This window comes from Tamandua tetradactyla, chromosome X (genome assembly GCF_023851605.1).
Source record: "Tamandua tetradactyla isolate mTamTet1 chromosome X, mTamTet1.pri, whole genome shotgun sequence".
Taxonomy (NCBI): Eukaryota; Metazoa; Chordata; class Mammalia; order Pilosa; family Myrmecophagidae; genus Tamandua; species Tamandua tetradactyla.
This window is the reverse complement of record NC_135353.1, coordinates 108,471,982-108,496,222: the sequence shown is the minus strand read 5'-3', so window position 1 is coordinate 108,496,222 and position 24,241 is coordinate 108,471,982. Positions and strand designations below refer to the sequence as shown.

General features: G+C 40.3%; 1 protein-coding gene across 4 annotated transcripts in view; it reads right to left on the bottom strand.

Annotated features, from left to right (window-relative positions):
* Positions 1 to 12,789, bottom strand: part of ZC4H2 (zinc finger C4H2-type containing) — a 113,936-nt gene extending 101,147 nt beyond the window's left edge. For 3 of the 4 annotated variants that reach the window (XM_077146692.1, XM_077146691.1, XM_077146696.1), the window contains exon 1: positions 5,172 to 5,338. In XM_077146692.1, coding sequence (XP_077002807.1) covers positions 5,172 to 5,217 — 46 coding nt within the window. In that variant the 5' untranslated portion in view covers positions 5,218 to 5,338. Of the gene's footprint in view, positions 1 to 5,171; positions 5,339 to 12,684 lie in introns of those variants that run through there. The other variant, XM_077146693.1, reaches the window with a different exon arrangement.
* Between the last annotated feature and the right edge of the window lie 11,452 nt (positions 12,790 to 24,241).

Sequence of the window (24,241 nt, the reverse complement as noted above, 5' to 3'; positions counted from 1 at the left end):
CTGTGTCTTCTTAAGGGATTCATACTTTAGTCATTATGTAATGTCCCTCTCTGTACTTACCAATTTTTTTGTTTTGAAGTTTGCTTAATCTGATATTAATATATTCATTTCTACATTCCTTTAATTAATGTTTTCATGGTAAATCTTTTTTTACCCTTTTAGTCACAACATCCATATCCATATATCATTATATTTGAAGTCAGTTTCTTTTAAGGCACCATATAGTTAAGTTTTTAAAATCCACTTGGTTAAATGTACTTAAGTCTACCATTTTATTTTTTGTTTCTTGCTGGTTTTGTCTGATATATGTTTCCCTCTTTTCTTTTTGCTTTCTTCCTCTGGTTTACTTAACTATTTTTTAAAATTCCATTTTTATGTATCTATAGAGTTTTTAAGTGTATTTCTTTGTAATAGCTGTTATGTATTCCTCACAAAGACATGTTCAAATCATAATCCTCAATCTTAATCTCCAATCCCATGAATGTTATCCTATTTGGAAAGAGAATCTTTTAAAATATTTTCAGTTAAAATGAAGCCAAACTCGATTTAGATGGACCCTAATTGGATTAGGACCCAATCTGACTAATGTCCTTATAAGGAGAGGGAATTTGGATATAGACAGATTCAGAAAGAGAGAGAGAGAGAGAGAGAGAGAGAGAGAGAGAGAGAGAGAGAGAGAGAGAGAGAGAGAGAGAAGACAGCCATTGATACAGGCAGAGATTGAGTTATGCCACAAGCCTTGGATTGCTGGGAAACCAATACCTGCTGGGAAACCAATAGCCTGCCAATACCTTCATTTGGATTTCATAACTGTGAGGCTATAAATTTCTATTTTAAGTTATCAAGTTTGTAAAACTTTGTTATGGCATCCCTAGAAAACTAAAGCAAGAGTTTTTTTAGTGATTGATCTAGGTGTTATATTTACATAATCTATCACTGTCTACTGGTGTCATTTTATCAGTATTAATGAAGAGTAGAAAACTTAATTTCCTTTACCATTTAAAATATAAGTTGTATGAAATATTTCCTCTACATATATTAAGAATCAAATTAGACAGCATTATATTATTGCTTCCACCATCAAATATGATTTAGAAAATTCAAAAGAAGGAAAATGTTTTGTATTTTAACCAAGTTTTACTTTCTGATGTTTTTTTTTTTTCCTTTCTGAGATTCCAAGTTTTCTTCTTCTATCATTTCCTTTTTTGTTTTTTTAGAGAACTTCCTTTAGCCATTCTTTTAGAGTCTGCTGATGACAAATTCTCTTGGTCTTCCTTCATCTGAGAATGTCTTTCTTTCTAATTATTAATAGGTATTTTTACTACATATAGAATTCTGGGTTGACAGTTCTTTTCCTTCAGCATCTGAAAAATATTGTGCCACTTCCTCTGGCATCCATGGTTTCTGATGAGATATCTACTGTCATTGAAATTGTTTTCTCCTATAGATAAGGTTTGGTTTCTCTTTGATTTCAAGATTTTTTATTTGTCTCTAGTTTTCAAAAGGTTACTATCATGAGGTTTTGGTGTGGAATTTTGGGAGTTTATCCTGTTTGCGATTCACTCAGCTTCTTGAATCTTTGGGTGGATGTCTTTTGCCAAATGTAGTGTATTTCAGTCATTATTTAAAGTGATTTTTCAGCCCACTTTCTTTTCCCTCTCTTTCCAGGACTCTGATGACAAGAATATTTGTATTTTGGTTTTTTCTCACAGTGCTATACAATTCTTTTTTTTCTTTTTAGTCTAATTTCTCTCTGTTGTTCAGATGAGGTAATTTCTATTGTTCTATCTTCAAGTTGTCAGATTCTCATCTCTGTCCTCTCCTTTCTATTGTTAAGCCCAACCATTGACAATTTCAGTTTTTAGTTTTTGTTTTGGTTATTGTATTTTTCAGTTATAAATTTCCATTTGGTTCTTCTTTACATTTTATATTTTTTTGCTGAAAGTTTCTATTTGTTTGCTGAGATTTTTCTATTTTTTTCATTGTTTCAAGGGTTTTATAATTGCTCACTGAAATTTTTATATGATAGCTGTTTTAAAATTTTTACCAGATAATTCTAATATTTGTGTCATCTCAGTGTATTATGGATTGAATCATGTCCCCCACAAAAACATGTTCAAGTCCTAACCCCTGGCCTGGTGAGTGTGAACCCATTTGTAAATAGGATCTTTGAAGATGTTATTTGCTAAGATAAGGCCTAATTGAATCAGAGTGGGCCTTAATGCAATATGACTGGAGTCCTTATAAGCAAAGGAAATTTGGGCACAGTAAGAGAAAGAAGGAAACAAATGCTGTGTTAGTTTGCAAGCTGCTGGAATGTAATATACCAGAACTGAGACAACTTTTAAAAGGGGGGAATTTATTAAGTTACAAGTTTACAGTTTTAAGCCTATAAAAGCCTCTGGGAAAAGATACCTTAATTCAAGGAAGGCCGAAGGGTCAGGAACACCTCTGTCAGCTCGGTAGAAATATGGTAGGCATCTGCTGGTCCCTTGCTCCTGGGCTCCATTGCCTTCAGCCTCTGTTCCTGTGGGGGTTCCTCACTTTACTTCTTCAGGGCTGGCTCTCACCTTTTGGCTTCCCTTGGCTCTCTCTAGGTTCTGGTTTGCTTAACATCTGATGGTAACATCTGCTGGGCTCCAAGCATCTCCAAACATCCGTGCATTTGCTCTCCATGTGTCACACCTGTGACAGCTGTGCTGTGAAGTTTCTGTCAGCTCTAAGGCTTCTGTCATTTCTATTGTTCTGTCGTTTCTGTAGGCTCTTGTCATTTCTGGCTCTCTCCAAAATGTTTCCTCTTGTAAAGGATTCCAGTGAACTAATCAAGACCCACCTAGAATGGGAGGAGTTACATCTCCATCTAATCAAAGGTCACACCCACAATTGGATGCGTCACATCTCTGTGGAGAAATCTAATCAAAAGTTTCCAACCTCCAGTAATGAAATAGAATTAAAAGAAACAGTTGCTTCCACAAGATTGAATCAGAATTAAAACATTGCTTTCTTAGGTACATAATATTTTCAAACCAGCACAGATGGCCACATGACAGAAGCTGGGATTGAGTTGGGAATTGCTGGTAAGCCACACCAGATCACTACAGACTTCAGCGAAAGCATGATCCTCACAATACACTGATTTTACCCTCCAAAATTGTGAGATGATAAATTCCTGTTGTTTAAGTCCACTATCCTGTGGTATTTGTTACAGCAGCCCTTAGCAAGCTAAAACAGCCTCTGTTGATTGTCTTTCCTCTTTCAAGTTGAGATCTCTCTCGTTCTTGGTATGGTGAGTGATTTTCTTTGGAACCTGACCATTTGGGATATCATTGTATGACACTCTGGACTTTATTTAAATCTTACGTTTTGGCATGCCTCCTCTGGTACTCTCCTGGCAGGGAAAACAGGATACTACTCCCTTATTGAGATAGAAGTCCAGGTTCTCAGTTGGGCCTCTGGTTGATACTCTAGTGTGTGTGGGGGGGGGGAGGGGCCTCTTGTTACTGATAGGTTGGGATGAGAGTTCAACCTTCACTCTAGACCTCCCACATCCCACCCCAACCAGTAGGGGGAGGAATAGCTGATTGCCACTGGTAAGAGCAGAACATATGACTCTACTCTATAGAGGAAGGGGTATCTTTATATCACAGATAAATGTCCTTGCTCCTAATTCATCCTTAAGTGAGGGGATGGGGGAGGGAGTAGAGGAGAGGATCCTTTAAAGCCTGGGGAGAGTAAAACCCTAGATTTCTTTACTTACATCCTAAACTGCTTATTAGATGCACTGTTATTTTGACAGCTAGTCCTCTCCTGCACCACAGTGCCACAATGTCTAACTGCCTATCTCCTGATGGTTTGGCAGAAAAAAAATGCAGCACGCACCCCTTCCCTGTCAGATCTGGCATTTATAAGCTGTGTGACTCTAGGTGAGTTGCTTAACATTGGCCTCCATTTTTCCAACTTTAAAGAATAAGAAACCATACTTCTCAAGACTCCTACTGAAACTAAAGTACATCAAGAGGCCTGGCATACCAGGGGCTCAATAAATGATAGTTCTCTTGCTTTTCCTCCCCTGTTGAGAGAAGCAATCCCTCCAGGGGAAGAAGGAACCATGGTGTTTCTCACCCACACCCACCACCCCCTATCACATATAGATCTCATACAGGTATTCCAGGGGTTAAATCTCATAGTCAAAGTCTGGTTTCTTAAAGGGACACACTTGACATACCGCCTCCCCCTTTGCCAGGTTCCAGTAAAATGTTCGACAGAGACAGCCCCACCCAGGCCATCCTAAGAACGAGGATGAGAGTTGGGGCTGGGGCTCTGACAGCGGTGGGAAGGTGAAGGAAGGCCTGGAATCAGGCAGGCAGCCCGCCTGGCGCTATCACGTTATGAGTAAGGACAACATCTCAGTGCCAAAGGAGCCCCGGGAGGGCCTAGGACACCGGCAGCCCCACTAAGCCAGCCTGCCCTTCACTACGGGCACCTCTGAGCAGTTGCCTCCCACCATCCGCGCGGCGACCGCTTCCCCAGCCCCCATTGCCTTCACTCCCACTTTCCGAGGGTGGGGTAGGAGAGAAAAAAAGGGGTGAGTAAAAGCAAAACACACACGCGTGCGTGCGAGTGCACGCCGTCCCCGGAACCCTGGCAACCAGGATTCCTCTACACACTTCAGCCCCGCAGCCCGAGACAGTCCCGACGCGCTAGACTCGGCTCTCAAAGAGCTCTCCTTTGAGATTGAAAATAAAATTCTCGACTCGAAAACAGCAAAGAACCAAAGCTATCTTAAAGCCATAAGGACTTTAAAAAATGGGTCCACGAATGCCGCCAGCCCCCAACAAAAAAAAAAGAAAAAAAGAAAAAAACGCTGTCTTGGGACCAGCCCCGTGTGCGCGCTTTCTCTCCGACATCTGGCCAGAGGTGTCTGTGTCTCTCCCTCTCTCTCTCCCTCCCTTCTCCCTCTCCCTCTCCCTCTCTCCCTCTCTCCCTCTCTTCCTCCCTCCAACCAAGCCTCACCTAGACGTCTGGGATGAATGGACCCCTTTCCGGTTCTCCTCTTCACCAAGTGGCCCAACAATAGATAGTTTACAATAGGTAACTCAGCCTCCTCTGGCAACCGGGGATTCTGAGCGGCGCGGAGGAAGGCCTACGGGGAGCTGCAACGTGCCACTTACCTGATTTCTTTAATGCTTTCCAGTTTGCACATGATTTCTTGCTCATCAGCCATGCTTTTCACTCCCAATTTCACGTGCCGAGAAATATACAAAAATACCAGCCAAAGCATACAATAGCCACAATGCAGCCACCTCCTCCGGGCATTGGGCTCTGAGCCTGTGCGGTAGGAGCTTGGAGAAAGCTTGGGAGCTGTAGTTCTCAGCTTCAGGGCCAGACAGGCAACCCAGGCGGCTGTAGGACTACAACTCCCAGAAGGCCAAGTGAGACATGTCTGTTTCTCTTCCTGCAACTGCTCTTCAAATCAATTTGTCACAGATAATTATGTCAAAGGTTCTGAGGAGTGCGAGGGAATGGGGATATTAATCTGGCCTGTGCGTAAAAAGAAAAAGAAAAAGAAAAAAAGAAATACTCCAGAAGGCGTCTGGGAAATAAAAGACGCACCCATTCACACTCTTCTGGGGGCCTTCATGCCTAACCACCTCCCAAAAAGGTTAGCCAAAGTCGCTAATTAATCTATGATTTGGGGCTAGAGAGAAAGCCTGCACGGAAATTAGCTTTAGAGATGATGAGTGTTCTACTTGCTGCCTTTGGCTTTCAGAGGCGGGTGGGACTGGGGGAGGAGAAGAGGAGGGAGGGAGGGAGGGAGGGAGGGAGGAGGGGGCTGCAAAAAGCTTGCGAAAGCAGAAGGAACTTCGATTTTTTCAGCCACCCATCCATTCAACAAACATTTAAGGAGCTCAGACTTTGCCAGTCAATGAAGGAGGTATTAAAGGAGGCTCTGGGTTGGTCAATGGTAAATAAAATCTAAACCTTGCCTTCGAAGAGTTGGAGAAATGGGAAGGTAATACTTATTACAGTGTGACTGGTGTCATATTACAGCAACACAATAGGGGTAGCCTGAGCAGAAAATGTGTAAGTAACCTTCAAAACGTGGCTGAGAATTTGCCAGACCGTTGGGGAGGATGGATTTACAGTAATGGGTACAGCACATTCAAATGTGTGGAGGTATAAGAAAGGAAAGGATCAAGGGTGCCTGGACCATAAGGTTCATATATGGTGTGGGTGTGTGTGGATGGGTGTGGGTGAAGAAAAGGCAGATGTATCTAGAAAAAGTAGGCTGGAGGCTGATTGTGAGGGACCTTGAACATCAGACTGAAGAGTTTGGACATAATCCTACAGGCACACATTCATCCAACACACCTTTATTAAGTGCTTGCTGTGCACCAAGTAATGTGGAGTTTGTTTTTTTTTCACAGTACAGGAGCGATAAAGTTGGAGTAGTGACTGGAGGCAAGTGGGAAATTAATTAAAGGAGATGAAAGCCGATAGAAACAGTTACTCAGAAAGCACAGACAAGCATACAAAATTGGGCTTTGGACAAAAGGAGGACCTGACTGACTGTTAACTAAAGATGAGACAGGGCCCTCTTTGATTGACCTTGCCCCTTCTTTTTCTGGGCCTCAGCTTCCTCATCTGAAAAATGGACCTAAAGAGCCCTATCTGCAAGATTTATTGTGACTAATGAGATCATTCCCATGATGGTCTGAACACAGTGCTTTATATTTTGTAGGAGCTTGAGAAAAGTTTGTGGAACATAAATCTTAAACCATTCTGAATATGTCCATTGATTTTAAGAGTTCTTCAGGGAAGAATTGAAGCCATTTTCTTCCTTAGATTCCAAATATAATAACTTTCACAACCAGGAAGTTTCCCCTGGTGTCTAGCTTAATGTTTTCCTGATAGTTTTTGAGGGTTACTATCTTATAGTGCCACCAGCTGGCATTTGAAAATGGTTGATCACAAAAACTGTGCATACTGAGCTGTCCTATGATAGTATTGGGGACCAAAAACTGGCCCCCAACCTGTCCTATAAGAGGAGGGGGAAAGGAACAAACCCATGTACATGCCTGGTACATATCAGCTACTATGCTGGGGGCTGAATACAGACCCTCATTTCATTCTCACAATTCCTGTGAAAGAGTTAAGAAAATGTATCCCATTTTATAAGGAAGTAAACTGACTCAGATCAGAAAAGTGGCTTGGCCAACACTATACCGTGAGTTGCAAAACAAGAGCCTGGGCTTGTGTTGGACCACGTTACTTGAAGCTTAATGAAGGGAATATATATTAAAAATACGGAGACCAAAAATAAAATGGGATCCCGGAGATATATATATGTATGTATGTATGTATGTATGTATTTGTGACAAATATAATAAAAACATTTGCTTGTAATTTAATGCTGGTTTGGAGAAAAGTAGAGGGTATACATGGGGATGTGTGGGAAGCAGTTTAGAAATGCCTTTGTGGTTTTAAAACTAATGTCTCTTCCACCATCCTTTAAGAATCCTCACCTCATATTGTCAGGGTTTGGGTATGGCTTTGTAGTTGTTTAAATTAAATGTACAAATCAGTTTACAGTCTTATTTTCAAAGTAATTTGGCAAATATCTTCTCTTTCAGGCCTCACCCCAACCACATTTCATAGATGAGGAAACTGAGGCCAAGAGAGGCAAAGGACTTATCCAAGTATACCTAACCTGGCTGACACAGAGCCAGAAATCCTAACTCATGACCCTGTTTTCTTCCCATGGTCCCACATGGCCTGTATCAAGGTTTTTGCTGCTCCATGGAATCTGAATGCCCCTGTTACTTCAGCCAGAGGGTTCACAAAGGGTTCACTCTGTGCCAACAGAGAACCCAGCATGTACTTTGCTCCCAATCCATGGACATAAAAAGAAGATGTCAGAAATGTCAGTTAATCTATGAAAAGGGAACTTGGGAGGACCTGGATCTTGGAAGAGGGTTTGTGTTGTTTTTAACAATTGAAGTGTCAAATCAAGGAAAGGGTCTATAAGCCTCTGAGATTCTATGATCCTTGATCTCTTTGAGAACAGGTGTTTTACGTGCTGCTTGCTGAGTTGTAAGAATCTAGGCAAGTAATGAGAGAGGAATACAGAAGAAAACCATAGCCTTCTTCCCCTTCTCCTGAAGCAGTACTTAAATATGTGTCTGAGCCAGGCTGGTAGCCTTCCCATACTAAGTGTTCAATAGTTTCCAATTAATCAGAAATCTGTACTTGATGAGAGAATATTTAGTAGTTATGCTAGCAATGAGTATTAATGCATGGTTTTATTAGAGCTGATTGATTTGAGATGGTAAAAATAAAAAATCTTAGTTCAATCAGGTCCAACATTGCTCTTACTGCCAAGAAATGGGTAAGGGGTGGGCAGAGTATGTTCGGGGGGTGGGTGGGTAGGATATTGTATATAATGTGAGAAATTAGCAAAGGGGAAGATAGCCAGTCTTGACATGATTATATTTTCACAGAATAGATCAAGGATTGAAAGTGGAGGCCAGAATGTTTGAATTCAGAGATCTTTCCCCTGTGCTTCAATGAACTGAACCAGGAGAGGAGGCAGAGATACAATAGCAGCCTTCATTCTGAATTGCCTTTCAAAAAGTACTAGAAATTACTTAGTAAATTTTTCAAGTCATGTTTCTTAATTGGCATTTCTAAGAGAAAAGTGAGCCACATTTTTCAGATTTCAGTCATCCAGCCAAGAAATATTTATCATGAACCATAGTAGATACTGCCCTGCCCTAACCAAGTTTACATCTTAATGGGAGAAACCAGCTTTAAAAAAAAAATCATGCCCATAAGCGTATAGCTATACCCAGCAGTTAGGACTTGGAAGAAGAAGTCTAGTTTCTATGAGCACACATAACAGGAAATATCATCATAGTCTTGGACAGTAGGGAAGGGGACAGTCAAGGCAAAGCTTCTTTAGGAAGAGGCCTAAAGAAAATGAGACAGGAAGGGAGGGAAAGAGGAAAGAACACTTCAGGCTGAGAGAACTAACTGCATGTGTGTGATAGCACTAGGATGAGAAAGCGCACTTTTAAAAATCTGAAAGAAGGCCTTTGTGATGGAGTATAGAGAGTGACAGTGAGCTTGTTGTACACAATGAAGCTGATGAGGAAAACCAAGGTCAGAGCCTACAGGACCATGAGAGCTCTGAGGATTTTGATCCCTTATGGGAGAGCAAAGAGAAATCATTGAGCGATTTTAAGCAGCAGGAATGATACATGATTAGATTTGCATTTTGAGAAGATCCCTCTGGTTGTATTACATGGCCCCAGAGCAGTCAGAAGACTAGATGAGTAAAGTAGAAGAGAGGGGACAAGAGCTTGGATTTGAGACATGGAGGTGGAAATGGAGAGAAACGAATATATACGAGAGCTATTTAGGAAGTATTTAAGAGAAAAAAAATGTCAGGATTGGTGATAAATTATATATGAGGAAGGAGCAAGAGGCACTGAGGATCCATTCAGTCATGCAATCAGCCAACAAAGGCACTCTTCCAGGTTCTGGGGATATAGTATTTTGCATGTATTAAATCAGTTTAATCTTTGCAATAATGCTATGAAGTATATACAATTATTATCCTCATTTTAAAGAGAGGAAGGTGAAGCACAGAGCAGTTAAGTAACTTGCCCAGAGTCACACAGTTAGTAAGCAACGTAACTGGAATTTGAATTTTGACAGCCTGGATCCAGAGGCCATGCTCTTAACCACTATGCTTGACTGCTTCACTAAGATAACTGTCCCCACGAAGTTTACATTCTAGTGGAAGGAGCCAGACAATAATCACAGAATAGAAAAAACAAATAAATATGATAATTTTAGGTAGGCAATGATCTGAAGGAAAAGTGTTCTGAGCAGAGGGAATAGCCAGCGCAATGATATTGAGGCAGGAACATAATTGGCTATCGAAGAAAGCAGAACTCTGACTGATGGAGGAGGAGGAGGAGTAACCTGAGGGACAGGGAAAAACAGAATATTGTAAACCTTGGCTAGGAGTTTGAATTTTATTCTAATTATAGTAGACAGCCATCAAAGGTTTTAAGCAGGAGAGCAACATGATCTGGTTTTTAAAAAATCACTCTAACTGCTATGAGAATAGATGGTACTGAGGCAAGAGTGGAAGCAGGAAAACCAGTGAAACACTCTTGCAGTTGTCGAGGCAAGAGATGATGGCAGCTTGGATTGCAGTGATAACAGTAGAGATGAAGAAAAATAGACTGACTGGACGTAATGTTATTGGATATAGAACTAACATTAGCTTATTATGGGGTAGGAGGAATAAGGAGAGAGAGGAAGGACTCCTAAAATTAATTTGGGGTGTTTGGCCTGAGCAATGAGGCAGTGCTATTTACTGAGACAGGAAAGACTGGAGAAGAACCATACAGTGTTGGAGTTGGAAGGGCCCCTGTACATAGAGAAGCTGAAGATCAGAATTGGGTATTGACCTGCCTGGGTCAACCAGTGAATTAGGGGCAAAGATTGGTGCTCCCATTCTTCACACTCTTCCAGAAACTTGCATGTTCTCCATCCCTTCAGTTAATATGACCTGACAATTGTTGTAATGGGGAAATAATTGAAGCCTTACATAAGATTCCCCCAGTAGATAGGAAGTAGGGGTTATTATATTATATTATATTATATTAGCAGATAATTTTTAACTGCCTATATAGAGTGTGCTAGGTATTCACAGACATTTCAGCTGAAATGAGATTATTGTCATTTTTTAAGGCTCTGTGTCACTGAACTTTTGCTCCTCTATTTTTTCTTACCCACCCAACGTCACTGACCTGCATCCCCCATTTGCAAAGTGCAGGAAACCAGAAAAGCTGGGATTGGGAGTAGGGGAACCCAACTTTTCCCCTCTTTAAGTGTGTAAACCCTAATATGAAATATTCTATTTGTTAGAGATTGAATCATGTCTGCCACAAAAGACATGTTCAAGTCCTAACCAATCCCTGTGAGTGTGAACCCATTTGTATGTTATTATTAGTTAAGAAGTGGACTCATTTGTGGATAGGGTCTTTGAAAATTTCTTTTAGGTAAGACCAAGTTGAATCAAGGTGGGCATTAATCCATATGACTTGAGTCCTTAAAGGAAAGGAAATTTGGCAGTCAGAAAAAGTCAGAAGTCAAAAAGAAGTCAGAAGTCAGTAAATACCAGAAGTCAGCAAAAACCAGAGAAAGGAGCACATGCAAGGAGAGAAAGATTACCCTGTGACAGAAGATTGCTGGAGCCCTATAGACTCCAGGAGAAAACATGACCCTGTGATACCTTGTTTTTGGACTACTAGCCTCAAAAACCATTGGACAATAATATTCTGTTATTTAAGCCATCCAGTGTGTGGTATTTGTCATAGCAGCCCTGGAAAACTAAGACACTATTATAAACGTAGCCTGATGTACATATACTGAGTTATCTTAGTAAACGTTTACCAGCTTCCTCCAGAGCTCAAGGGAAAAGACACACTGACTTGTGCATCTGGGACCTTAGGTTCAAATCCCAGTTCTGAAACTGCCTCTATGCATATCCTTGGGCAAGTCTCTTCCTCTGCTAGGGCTTAGTCTTCCCATCTTCCAAATGACAGGTTGGAACTTTCTAGTTTCCCTGCAACTTAAAAGAAAATAACAGAAAACACACGTCTAAACACTCCATTTTCTAAGCCCAACAGTTGCAAAATTAGGGTTCTCTCTGGTCTGTTTCCCTGTGTCACCCATCCCCCATTCCCCAGTAGGTGTGAGCTATTTAACCTATCTGCCCTTTCCTATCCTATATTTCCTATTTAAAAGATGTAGTAATTTTCTCATTTCCTTGAACTATTTCCTTATATGTTTGTTCCCACAGAATTTGCATTCTGACCATAAGAGATGAGAAATCATCATCCAACTGCTTTTGTTGTATTCATTTTTTAAATAAATGTATACAGGTTTGCTACATCCAGAAGTATTTTCAGGGATCAGCTTCCATGAAGAGGTGAGCTAAGGAAGCAGGAGAACTGTGTTCAGGGATTGGCTGCCCCTCTAACCAGTTGAAATGATACTAAGCCAAACATCTCTGGGCCTTGTTTCCTCATTTATAAAATAACATCACACTTGAAGAGGAACTCTAGGGCCTTCGTTAGCACTGACATTCTGTGATTCTATTTTTTACAAGATATGCTTTTAAGAGTTCATCAACTTAAGGGAACATTTGCTACCAACCCTCTCTTCATTCATTTCTCATTTACTCAGAATCCCTCAACTTGAGTGAGGCTTTTCCATTAACACCCTGTGTGACCTCAGGCAAATCTGTTCCTTCTTTGTGATTCAGTTCCATCATCTGTACCTTGCAGGGATTGGACTAGCAGGACTAGTATTATAGCTCTACCATTTTGGAATTCTATGATGCTGTGCTGTAATTGGGTATGTTTCAGGATTTCTGGGCAAAGAAGCTAGATAACTAACTTTGTAAATGTTTTGCATCTTTGGATAGTCCCTTCCCCCCAAACGCATAAGCTGGTAATGGTCAAGAATTTCTCCAAGGGCCATAGTGGCTCAGCAGGTTGAATTCTTACCTGCCATGCTGGAGGTCTGGGATCATTTCCTGGTGCCTGCCCATGCAAAAAAAAAGAAAAAGAAAAAATAATTCTCCAAGACTTGTGTGTTTACCTGTGAGTTTGCTGCTCACCAAATGCTTTCCCATAGATGGCTTCATTTTTGCTGCAACCTCTTTTAGCCCTCATTGGCACCTGTAAAAACAAAGCAGCAGGTTGACTGCTGAGCTCTGTGCTGGTGCCCATGGAGAAGGTGGTCAGAGCTATGTTCCCAGGGTGACATCACAATGAGTTGGGGTTCCTTCCCTTGACTTTAAAGACACAGCACCTCCCTCACTAATTTCTTTTCTGAGTGCATTTCTCTTTCTTTAACCCCTTTACTGTTTCCTGACTACAATAAAGAAGCAATCTCTAAAGTACTGTCATCAAATCTTTTCTGCTTTCTCCCTCAGAGAACTGAGGACAACCCCTTCCCCTATCTTCAACTCTCATCTCTCTGAGGGTGAATAAAACTAGATGTCTATCTGCAATCTTTTCAGTGATCTTCAGATCTCATTTCTAACTGCCTGTTTGATATCACCAGTTCTGAGTATGGGGCTGGGTTTCCAGAAGGGTTGAGTCTTACTAGAATCCCCTTGCATCTTGCCCAGGCCTAGGACCTCTTGGAACCACCCATAGGACACTTCTCCCCCTCATAAAGCTGTTTAAAGAGTAAATGAAGACAGATAAGGCAAGAGAAAGCACCTTTCAGCAAAATGCCTGAAATACAGTAGGCATTCCACCTCCTCTCCACTTCCTCTAATTCTCTGAGTTGTTTTCAGCCCCCAAATTTGAAGAGAATTGAGTTAACAGAAACAGGGCAGACCTATAAATCCCAGAGTAATTTGAACAGTGAATAAAAAAGTATTTGCAAAGTCCCCTTGGGGGAAATGGCGAGAAAGGGGGAAAATTCAACTTCCCCATGTGGAGAATTTCTGATATTCTCACAAGCAGTGGGGACAACAAAAGCAATAGGCCAAGTCCTCAACCTTGGGGTTTGTTCATATGAAACTCATCCCTGCAAAGGATAGTCTAAGCCAAATTAAAATTAGGCCTAGGGGATTCCAGGCCAAGATGGCGGCTTAACAATGTGCGTATTTTAGTTCGTCCTCCAGAACAACTACTAAATAACCAGAAACAATACAGAACAGCTCCTGGGACACATCAGTGACCGGACACACAGCGTGCCCCAATCTGGACCAGTTGGACTGGCTGTGAGCCCTCTCAGAAACGTGAGTACCCCAAGCCACGGTGGCCGGCACCCCTCCCCCACCGGTCACTTCCCAGAGGGGAAAGGAAAAAGACTTTACCAACAGCAGGGTCTGAGCCCAACCAAACACCAATTGTGGAATTAATTTAAAAATTCTGACCACTAAAAATAGGCCCCCAGCTCAGGTGAACCTGGTCAAAGCAGAGGTCACTCATTTTTGCCCCAGCGCTTTCCCCAGGGGAGGGGTGATGCCCAACTCAGGTGGAATCCCTCTCTCAAGGAATTCAGACACTAGGGCTTGGTAATTTGAAACCATTAAAATCAGCCTACAACCTCTCCTCTATCTCCACCATGCCCCCAACCAAAGTTAAAAGTACCACATCATCTTATGCTGGTGGGACATGCAGGCAGACAAGGACCACATACTGGGCAGGATCAGAAAAACAGAGTCCAGAGACTTCACAGGAAAGTCTTTCAACCTGCTGGATCTCACCCTCAGGGAAAACCGATGCAGGTGACTGTTTCTTCCTGATAGGAGGCCAATGTAGTATGGGAAAATCTGCCTGTGGTCTACAATACGTAAGTAGACCCTCCCAAGTGTGTGTGTGGGAAAGGCACCATACAAGCAGGGCAAGAAACAAGAAAACAAAATCTGAAAAATTCTCCTCTGTTAAACAAAACTTAAGTTAGAGGTCCAGATAAAGCTGAATTGAATGTCAAAGAACAGATAGACAACAAATTCATCCAGCAAGAAAACCTTAGGTAAAAGAAATGAAAGCACTCTCCAGAATAAACTAATTAAGGTAATTAAATGCCTAGATCCAGCAAAAAATAACAAATCACACTAGGAAAATTGAAGATATGACCCAGTAAAAGGAACAAACCAACAATTCAAATGAGATACAGGAGCTGAAACATTTAATTCAGAATATATGAACAGACATGGAAAACCTTATCAAAAACCAAATCAACAAATTGAGGGAGGATATAAAGAAGGCAAGGAATGAACAAAAAGAAGAAATTGTAAATCTGAAAAAACAAATCACAGAACTTATGGGAATGAAAGGCACAGTAGAAGAGATGAAAAAATAATGGAAACCTACAGTGGTAGATTTCGAGAGACAGAACATAAGATTTCTGAACTGGAGGATGGAACATCTGAAATCCGGCAAGAAAAAGAAAATATAGGGAAAAAATTGAAAAATATGAGCAGGAACTCAGGGAACTGAAAGACAATATGAGGTGCACGAATATATGTGTTGTGGGTGTCCCAGAAGGAGAAGAGAAGGGAAAAGGAGGAGAAAAACTAATGGAGGAAATTATCACTGAAAATTTCCCAACTCTTATTAAAGACTCAAAATTACAGATCCAAGAAGTGCAGTGTACCCCAAAGAGAATAGATCCAAATAGACATACTCCAAGACACTTACTAATCACAATGTCAGAGGTCAAAGAGAAAGAGAGAATCTTGAAAACAGCAAGAGAAAAGCAATCCATCACATACAAGGGGAGCCCGATAAGACTATGTGTAGATTTCTCAGCAGAAATCATGGAGGCGAGAAGACAGTGGGATGACATATTTAAATTATTAAAAGAGAAAAACTGCCAACCAAGAATTCTATATCCAGAAAAATTGTCCTTCAAAAATTAGGGAGAAATTAAAACATTTTCAGACCAAAAATCACTGAGAGAATTTGTGACCAAGAGACCAGCTCTGCAAGAAATACTAAAGGAAGCACTAGAGACAGATACTAAGAAAGAAGAGAGAGATGTAGAGAAGAGTGTAGAAAGGAAGACTAAGAGTAAAGGTGAAAAGAAGGAAAATTAGATATGACAGATAAAATCCAAAAGGCAAAATGGTAGAAGAAAGTACTACTCGTGCAGTATTGATACTAAATATTAATGGATTAAACTCCCCAATCAAAAGACATAGGCTGGCAGAATGGATTAAAAAACAAGACCTATCTACATGCTGTCTCTACTCAAAGGACATGAGAGCAAGGACACAAACGGACACTTGCACACCAATGTTTATAGCAGCATTATTCACAATTACTAAGAGATGGAAACAGCCAAAAAGTCCATCAATGGATGGGTGGCTAAACAAACTGTGGCATATACATACGATGGAATATTATGTAGCTGTAAGACAGAATAAAGTTATGAAGTATGTAGCAACATGAATGGACCTTAAGAGCATTATGCTGAGTGTGATTAGCCAAAAACAAAAGGACAAATACTGTATGGTCTCACTGATATGAACTGACATTAGTGAATAAACTGGGAATATTTCATTGGTAACAGAGACCATCAGGACATAGAATTAGGGTAAGATATTGGGTAACTGGAGCTGAAGGGATACAGATTGTGCAACAAGACTGAATATAAAAACTCAGAAATGGACAGCACAACACTACCTAACTGTAATACAATTATGTTAAAACACTGAATGAAGCTGAATGTGAGAATGATAGATGGAGGAGGGCTGGGGGCATAAATGAAATCATAAAGAAAGATAGATGATAAAGATTAAGATGGTATAATCTGGGAATGCCTAGAGTGTATAATGATAATGACTAAATGTACAAATTTTAAAATATTTTTGCCTGAGGAAGAACAAAGGAATGTCATTAATGTAGGGTGCTGAAAATAGATGGTAATTAATATTTTAAAATTTCAACTTATGGAGCAAGATAACTGTGCATTTTGTGAACATTTGAGTTTCTCTGTTTGGCCAGCATTCTAGAGACTTTTCGCTCTTTAAGAAAGCCTCAAAGAGAGAAACCATTTCTGACTGGAATTGGAGACATAGTCTGTGAATGAAGGAGAACCACCAGAAGTCCAGGCCAGATTGGAGCACCATTTCTGAGGACAGAGTGCACTTAAGAATAAAATGACAGGACTTCCGGAGAAGATGGCGGCTTAGTAAGACACGCGGATCTTAGTTTCTCCTCCAGGACAGCTACTAGGGGAGTAGAAACGATACAGAACAGCTCCCAAAGCCATGACAGAGATAAAAAAGACAGCATACCCCATCCTGGAACGGCTGACTGGCTGAGAGAACTTGCTCTGGTGAGATCGCCAAGGGGCGCGGGCTTCACCGGGCGGGGCGGCAAGCGGCCGGAGTCACTCCCTTCCCCCTTCCAGGGCCTGCTGGGAGAATTGGACAGGGGGTCCCCTCAAACCGCGGTGGCTGGCGCCCACACCACGCGCGGCCCCCCGGACCAACTGAGAGAATTGGATCAGAAATCCCCAGGCTGCGGAGAACGGTGACGGAGGAGGGGCCCCTTCCAAACCCGTGACTCCCCAGGAACATGCACTCTCCAAGGCGGGCCGCTGCGGCTGGCACCCTCCCACCACGCTTGGTGCCCCCGGCCGACTAGGAAATTCAGACGGGCGCTTTCCCAGGCTGTGGTGGCCAGCGACCCTCCCCGCGCTCAGACCCTGGGCCGGCTCGCACTCTTCCAAGCCGCTTTGGCTAGCGAACCTCCCAGACGGCAAGAGTTTTCCAAAGTTAAAGGACCCACAGCACCTTTTGCTGGTGGGACCCACAGACAAACGTGTGCCACAAGCGCCACCTACTGGGAAAGATAAGAAAAAACAGAACCTAGAGATTTCACAGAAAAATCTTACAAACTTGTTGGGTCCGACACCCAGGGAAATCTGACTAAATGCCCAGACGCCAGCAGCAGAAGATAACAGTCCACGCTCAGAAGATTGAGAATATGGCCCAGTCAAAGGAACAAACCAATAGTTCAAATGAGATACAGGAGCTGAGACAACTAATGCTGAATATACGAACAGAAATGGAAAAACTCTTCAAAAACGAAATCAATAAATTGAGGGAGGACATGAAGAAGACATGGGCTGAACATAAAGAAGAAATAGAAAAACTGAAAAAACAAATCACAGAACTTATGGAAGTGAAGGACAAAGTAGAAAAGATAGAAAAAACAATGGATACATACAATGATAGATTCAAAGAGACAAAAGATAGAATTAGTGATTTGGAGGATGGAACATCTGAATTCCAAAAACAAACAGAAACTATCGGGAAAAGAATGGAAAAATTTGAACAGGGTATCAGGGAACTCAAGGACAATATGAACTGCACAAATATACGTGTTGTGGGTGTCCCAGAAGGAGAAGAGAAGGGAAAAGGAGGAGAAAAACTAATGGAAGAAATTATCACTGAAAATTTCCCAACTCTTATGAAAGACCTAAATATACAGAACCAAGAAGTGCAGCACACCCCAAAGAGATTAGACCCAAATAGGCATTCTCCAAGACACTTACTAGTTAGAATGTCAGAGGTCAAAGAGAAAGAGAGGATCTTGAGAGCAGCAAGAGAAAAACAATTCATCACATACAAGGGAAACCCAATAAGGCTATGCGTAGATTTCTCAGCAGAAACCATGGAGGCTAGAAGACAGTGGGATGATATATTTAAATTACTAAAAGAGAAAAACTGCCAACCAAGACTTCTATATCCAGCAAAATTGTCCTTCAAAAATGAGGGAGAAATTAAAACATTCTCAGACAAAAAGTCACTGAGAGAATTTGTGACCAAGAGACCAGCTCTGCAAGAAATACTAAAGGGAGCACTAGAGTCAGATACAAAAAGACAGAAGAGAGAGGTATGGAGAAGAGTGTAGAAAGAAGGAAAGTCAGATATGATATATACAATACAAAAGGCAAAATGTTAGAGGAAAATATTATCCAAACAGTAATAATACTAAATGTTAATGGACTGAATTCCCCAATGAAAAGACATAGACTGGCAGAATGGATTAAAAAACAGGATCCTTCTATATGCTGTCTACAGGAAACACATCTTAGACCCAAAGATAAACATAGGTTGAAAGTGAAAGGTTGGGAAAAGATATTTCATGCAAATAACAACCAGAAAAGAGCAGGAGTGGCTATACTAATATCCAACAAGTTAGACTTCAAATGTAAAACAGTTAAAAGAGACAAAGAAGGACACTATATACTAATAAAAGGAACAATTAAACAAGAAGACATAACAATCATAAATATTTACGCACCGAACTAAAATGCCCCAAAATACGTGAGGAATACACTGCAAACACTGAAAAGGGAAATAGACACAAATACCATAATAGTTGGAGACTTCAATTCCCCACTCTCATCAATGGACAGAACATCTAGACAGAGGATCAATAAAGAAATAGAGAATCTGAATATTACTATAAATGAGCTAGACTTAACAGACATTTATAGGACATTACATCCCACAACAGCAGGATACACCTTTTTCTCAAGTGCTCATGGATCATTCTAAAAGATAGACCATATGCTGGGTCACAAAGCAAGTCTTAACAAATTTAAAAAGATTGAAATCATACACAACACTTTCTCGGATCATAAAGGAATGAAGTTGGAAATCAATAATAGGCGGAGTGCCAGAAAATTCACAAATACGTGGAGGCTCAACAACACACTCTTAAACAACGAGTGGGTCAAAGAAGAAATTGCAAGAGAAATTAGTAAATACCTCGAGGCGAATGAAAATGAAAACACAACATATCAAAACTTATGGGATGCAGCAAAGGCAGTGCTAAGAGGGAAATTTATTGCCCTAAATGCCTATATCAGAAAAGAAGAAAAGGCAAAAATGCAAGAATTAACTGTTCACTTGGAAGAACTGGAGAAAGAACAGCAAACTAATCCCAAAGCAAGCAAAAGGAAAGAAATAACAAAGATTAGAGCTGAAATAAATGAAATTGAAAACATGAAAACAATAGAGAAAATCAGTAAGACCAGAAGTTGGTTCTATGAGAAAATCAATAAGATTGATGGGCCCTTATCAAGATTGACAAAAAGAAGAAGAGAGAGGATGTAAATAAATAAGATCAGAAATGGAAGAGGAGACATAACTACTGACCTCACAGAAATAAAGGAGGTAATAACAGGATACTATGAACAACTTTACGCTAATAAATACAACAATTTAGATGAAATGGACGGGTTCCTAGAAAGACATGAACAACCAACTTTGACTCAAGAAGAAATAGATGACCTCAACAAACCAATCACAAGTATAGAAATTGAATTAGTCATTCAAAAGCTTCCTAAAAAGAAAAGTCCAGGACTTCCGGAGAAGATGGCAGCTTAGTAAGACGCGTGGGTCTTAGTTCCTCCTCCAGAAAAGCAACTAAAGAAACAGAAACAATACAAAACAGCTCCCGGAGTCACGACAGAGACCAAAAAGACAGCGTACCCCATTCTGGAATGGCTGAACGGGCAGGGAGAATCCACTGCGGTGAGATACCCGAGGGGCGCATGTTTCCCGGGCGGGGTGGCTGGCGACTGGTGTCCCCTCCACGCACGTGGCTCCCCGGTCTGACTGGGAACGTTGGATAGCGGGGCCCTCCCGTCACGCTTGGCGTCTCAGGCCAGCTGGGCAATTCGACCGGCACTCCCCCAAGCCGCGGCCAGCAACCCCCGCCTCCATGCACGGTTTCCCGGGCTGACTGCCCCGCAGACAGACGACCGCCACGAGCGCCACCTACTGGGCAGGAAAAGAAAAACAGAGCCCAGAGATTCCACAGAAAAACCTTTCAACCAGCTGGGTCCCACACCCAGGGAAATCTGATCAAATGCCCAGACACCAGCAGAAAATAATGGATGACGCTCGGAAAATTGAAGATATGGCCCAGTCAAAGGAACAAACCAATAGTTCAAATGAGATACAGGAGCTGAGACAACTAATGCTGAATATACGAACAGAAATGGAAAAACTCTTCAAAAACCAAATCAATAAATTGAGGGAGGACCTGAAGAAGACATGGGCTGAACAAAAAGAAGAAATAGAAAATCTGAAAAAACAAATCACAGAACTTATGGGAGTGAAGGACAAAGAAGAAAAATGGAAAAAACAATGGATACTTACAATGGTAGATCTAAAGAGACAGAAGCTACAATTAGTGAACTGGAGGATGGAACATCTGAATTCCAAAAAGAAACAGAAACTATAGGGAAAAGAATGGAAAAATTTGAACAGGGTATCAGGGAACTCAAGGACAATATGAAACGCGCAAATATACGTGTTGTGGGTGTCCCAGAAGGAGAAGAGAAGGGAAAAGGAGGAGAAAAACTAATGGAAGAAATTATCACTGAAAATTTCCCAACTCTTATGAAAGACCTAAATATACAGATCCAAGAAGTGCAGCACACCCCAAAGAGAATAGACCCAAATAGGCGTTCTCCAAGACATTTACTAGTTAGAATGTCAGAGGTCAAAGAGAAAGAGAGGATCTTGAAAGCAGCAAGAGAAAAACAATCTGTCACATACAAGGGAAACCCAATAAAACTATTTGTAGATTTCTCAGCAGAAACCATGGAAGCTAGAAGACAGTGGGATGATATATTTAAATTACTAAAAGAGAAAAACTGCCAACCAAGACTCCTATATCCAGCAAAATTGCCCTTCAAAAATGAAGAATAAATTAAAACATTTATAGACAAAAAGTCACTGAGAGAATTTGTGACCAAGAGACCAGCTCTGCAAGAAATACTAAAGGGAGCACTAGAGTCAGATACGAAAAGACAGAAGAGAGAGGTATGGAGTAAAGTGTAGAAAGAAGGAAAATCAGATATGATATATATAATACTAAAGCCAAAATGTTAGAGGAAAATATTATCCAAACAGTAATAACACTAAAAGTTAATGGACTGAATTTCCCAATCAAAAGACATAGAATGGCAGAATGGATTATGACCCAGCAATACCACTGCTAGGTATCTACTCAAAGGACTTAAGGACAAAGACACAGACAGACATTTGCACACCAGTGTTTATAGCAGCATTATCTACAATTGCAAACAGATGGAAACAGCCAAAATGTCCATCAACAGACGAGTGGCTAAACAAACTGTGGCATATACCTACAATGGAATATTATGCAGCTTTAAGACAGACTAAACTTATGAAGCATGTAATAACATGGATGGACCTAGAGAACATTATGCTGAGTGACTCTAGCCCAAAACTAAAAACAAATACTGTATGGTCCCACTGATGTGAACCAACATTCGAGAATCAGCTTGGAATATATCACTGGTAACAGAGACCAGCAGGAGTTAGAAACAGGTAAGATAACGGGTAATTGGAGCTGAAGGGATACAGACTGTGCAACAGGACTAGATACAAAAACTCAAAAATGGACAGCACAATAATACCTAAGTGTAATGTAACTATGTTGGAACACTGAATGAAGCTGCACCTGAAATATGTTTTTTTGTTTGTTTGTTTGTGTGTTTGTATCTCTTGTTTTTGTTTTTTTCTTTTTCCTTTATATATATATTTTTTTTATTAGTATTATTATTTTAATTCTCTTCTCTATATTAACATTCTATATCTTTTTCTGCTGTTTTGCTAGTTCTTTTCCTAAATCGATGCAAATGTACTAAGAAATGATGATCATACATCTATGTGATGATACTAAGAATTACTGAGTGCATGTGTAGAATGGAATGATTTCTAAATGTTGTGTTAATTTCTTTTCTTTTTTTTGATTAATAAAAAAATTTAAAAAAAAAAAAAAGAAAAGTCCAGGACCAGATGGCTTCACATGTGAATTCTACCAAACGTTCCAGAAAGAATTAGTACCAACTCTCCTCAAACTTTTCAAAAAAATCGAAGTGGAGGGAAAACTACCTAATTCATTCTATGAAGCCAACATCACCCTCATACCAAAACCAGGCAAAGATATCACAAAAAAAGAAAACTACAGACCAATCTCTCTAATGAATATAGATGCAAAAATCCTCAATAAAATTCTAGCAAATCGTATCCAACAACACATTAAAAGAATTATACATCATGACCAAGTAGGATTCATCCCAGGTATGCAAGGATGGTTCAACATAAGAAAATCAATTAATGTAATACACCATATCAACAAATCAAAGCTGAAAAATCACATGATCATCTCAATTGATGCAGAGAAGGCATTTGACAAGATTCAACATCCTTTCCTGTTGAAAACACTTCAAAAGATAGGAAAACAAGGGAACTTCCTTAAAATGATATAGGGAATATATGAAAAACCCACAGCTAATATCATCCTCAATGGGGAAAAATTGAAAACTTTCCCCCTAAGATCAGGAACAAGACAAGGATGTCCACTATCACCACTATTATTCAACATTGTGTTGGAAGTTCTAGCCAGAGCAATTAGACAAGAAAAAGAAATACAAGGCATCAGAATTGGAAAGGAAGAAGTAAAACTATCATTGTTTGCAGACGATATGATACTATACGTCAAAAACCCGGAAAAATCCACAACAAAACTACTAGAGCTAATAAATGAGTACAGCAAAGTAGCAAGTTACAAGATCAACATTCAAAAATCTGTAGCATTTCTATACACTAGTAATGAACAAGCTGAGGGGGAAATCAAGAAACGAATCCCATTTACAATTGCAACTAAAAGAATAAAATACCTAGGAATAAATTTAACTAAAGAGACAAAAGACCTATACAAAGAAAACTACAAAAAACTGTTAAAAGAAATCACAGAAGACCTAAATAGATGGAAGGGCATACCGTGTTCATGGATTGGAAGACTAAATATAGTTAAGATGTCAATCCTACCTAAATTGATTTACAGATTCAATGCAATACCAATCAAAATCCCAACAACTTATTTTTCAGAAATAGAAAAATCAATAAGCAAATTTATCTGGAAGGGCAGGGTGCCCCGAATTGCTAAAAACATCTTGAGGGAAAAAAAAGAAGCTGGAGGTCTTGTGCTGCCTGACTTTAAGGCATATTATGAAGCCACAGTGGTCAAAACAGCATGGTATTGGCATAAAGATAGATATATCGACCAATGGAATCGAATAGAGTGCTCAGATATAGACCCTCTCATCTATGGACATTTGATCTTTGATAAGGCAGTCAAGCCAACTCACCTGGGACAATAAATGGTACCTAGAGAACTGGATATCCATATGCAAAAGAATGAAAGAAGACCCATGTCTCACACCCTATACAAAAGTTAACTCAAAATGGATCAAAGATCTAAACATTAGGTCTAAGACCATAAAAGAGTTAGAGGAAAATGTTGGGAGATATCTTATGAATCTTACAACTGGAGGCGGTTTTATGGACCTTAAACCTAAAGCAAGAACACTGAAGAAGGAAATAAATAAATGGGAGCTCCTCAAAATGAAACACTTTTGTGCATCAAAGAACTTCATCAAGAAAGTAGAAAGACAGCCTACACAATGGGAGACAATATTTGGAAATGATATATCAGATAAAGATCTAGTATCCAGAATTTATAAAGAGATTGTTCAACTCAACAACAAAAAGACAGCCAACCCAATTACAATATGGGAAAAAGACTTGAACAGACACCTATCAGAAGAGGAAATACAAATGGCCAAAAAG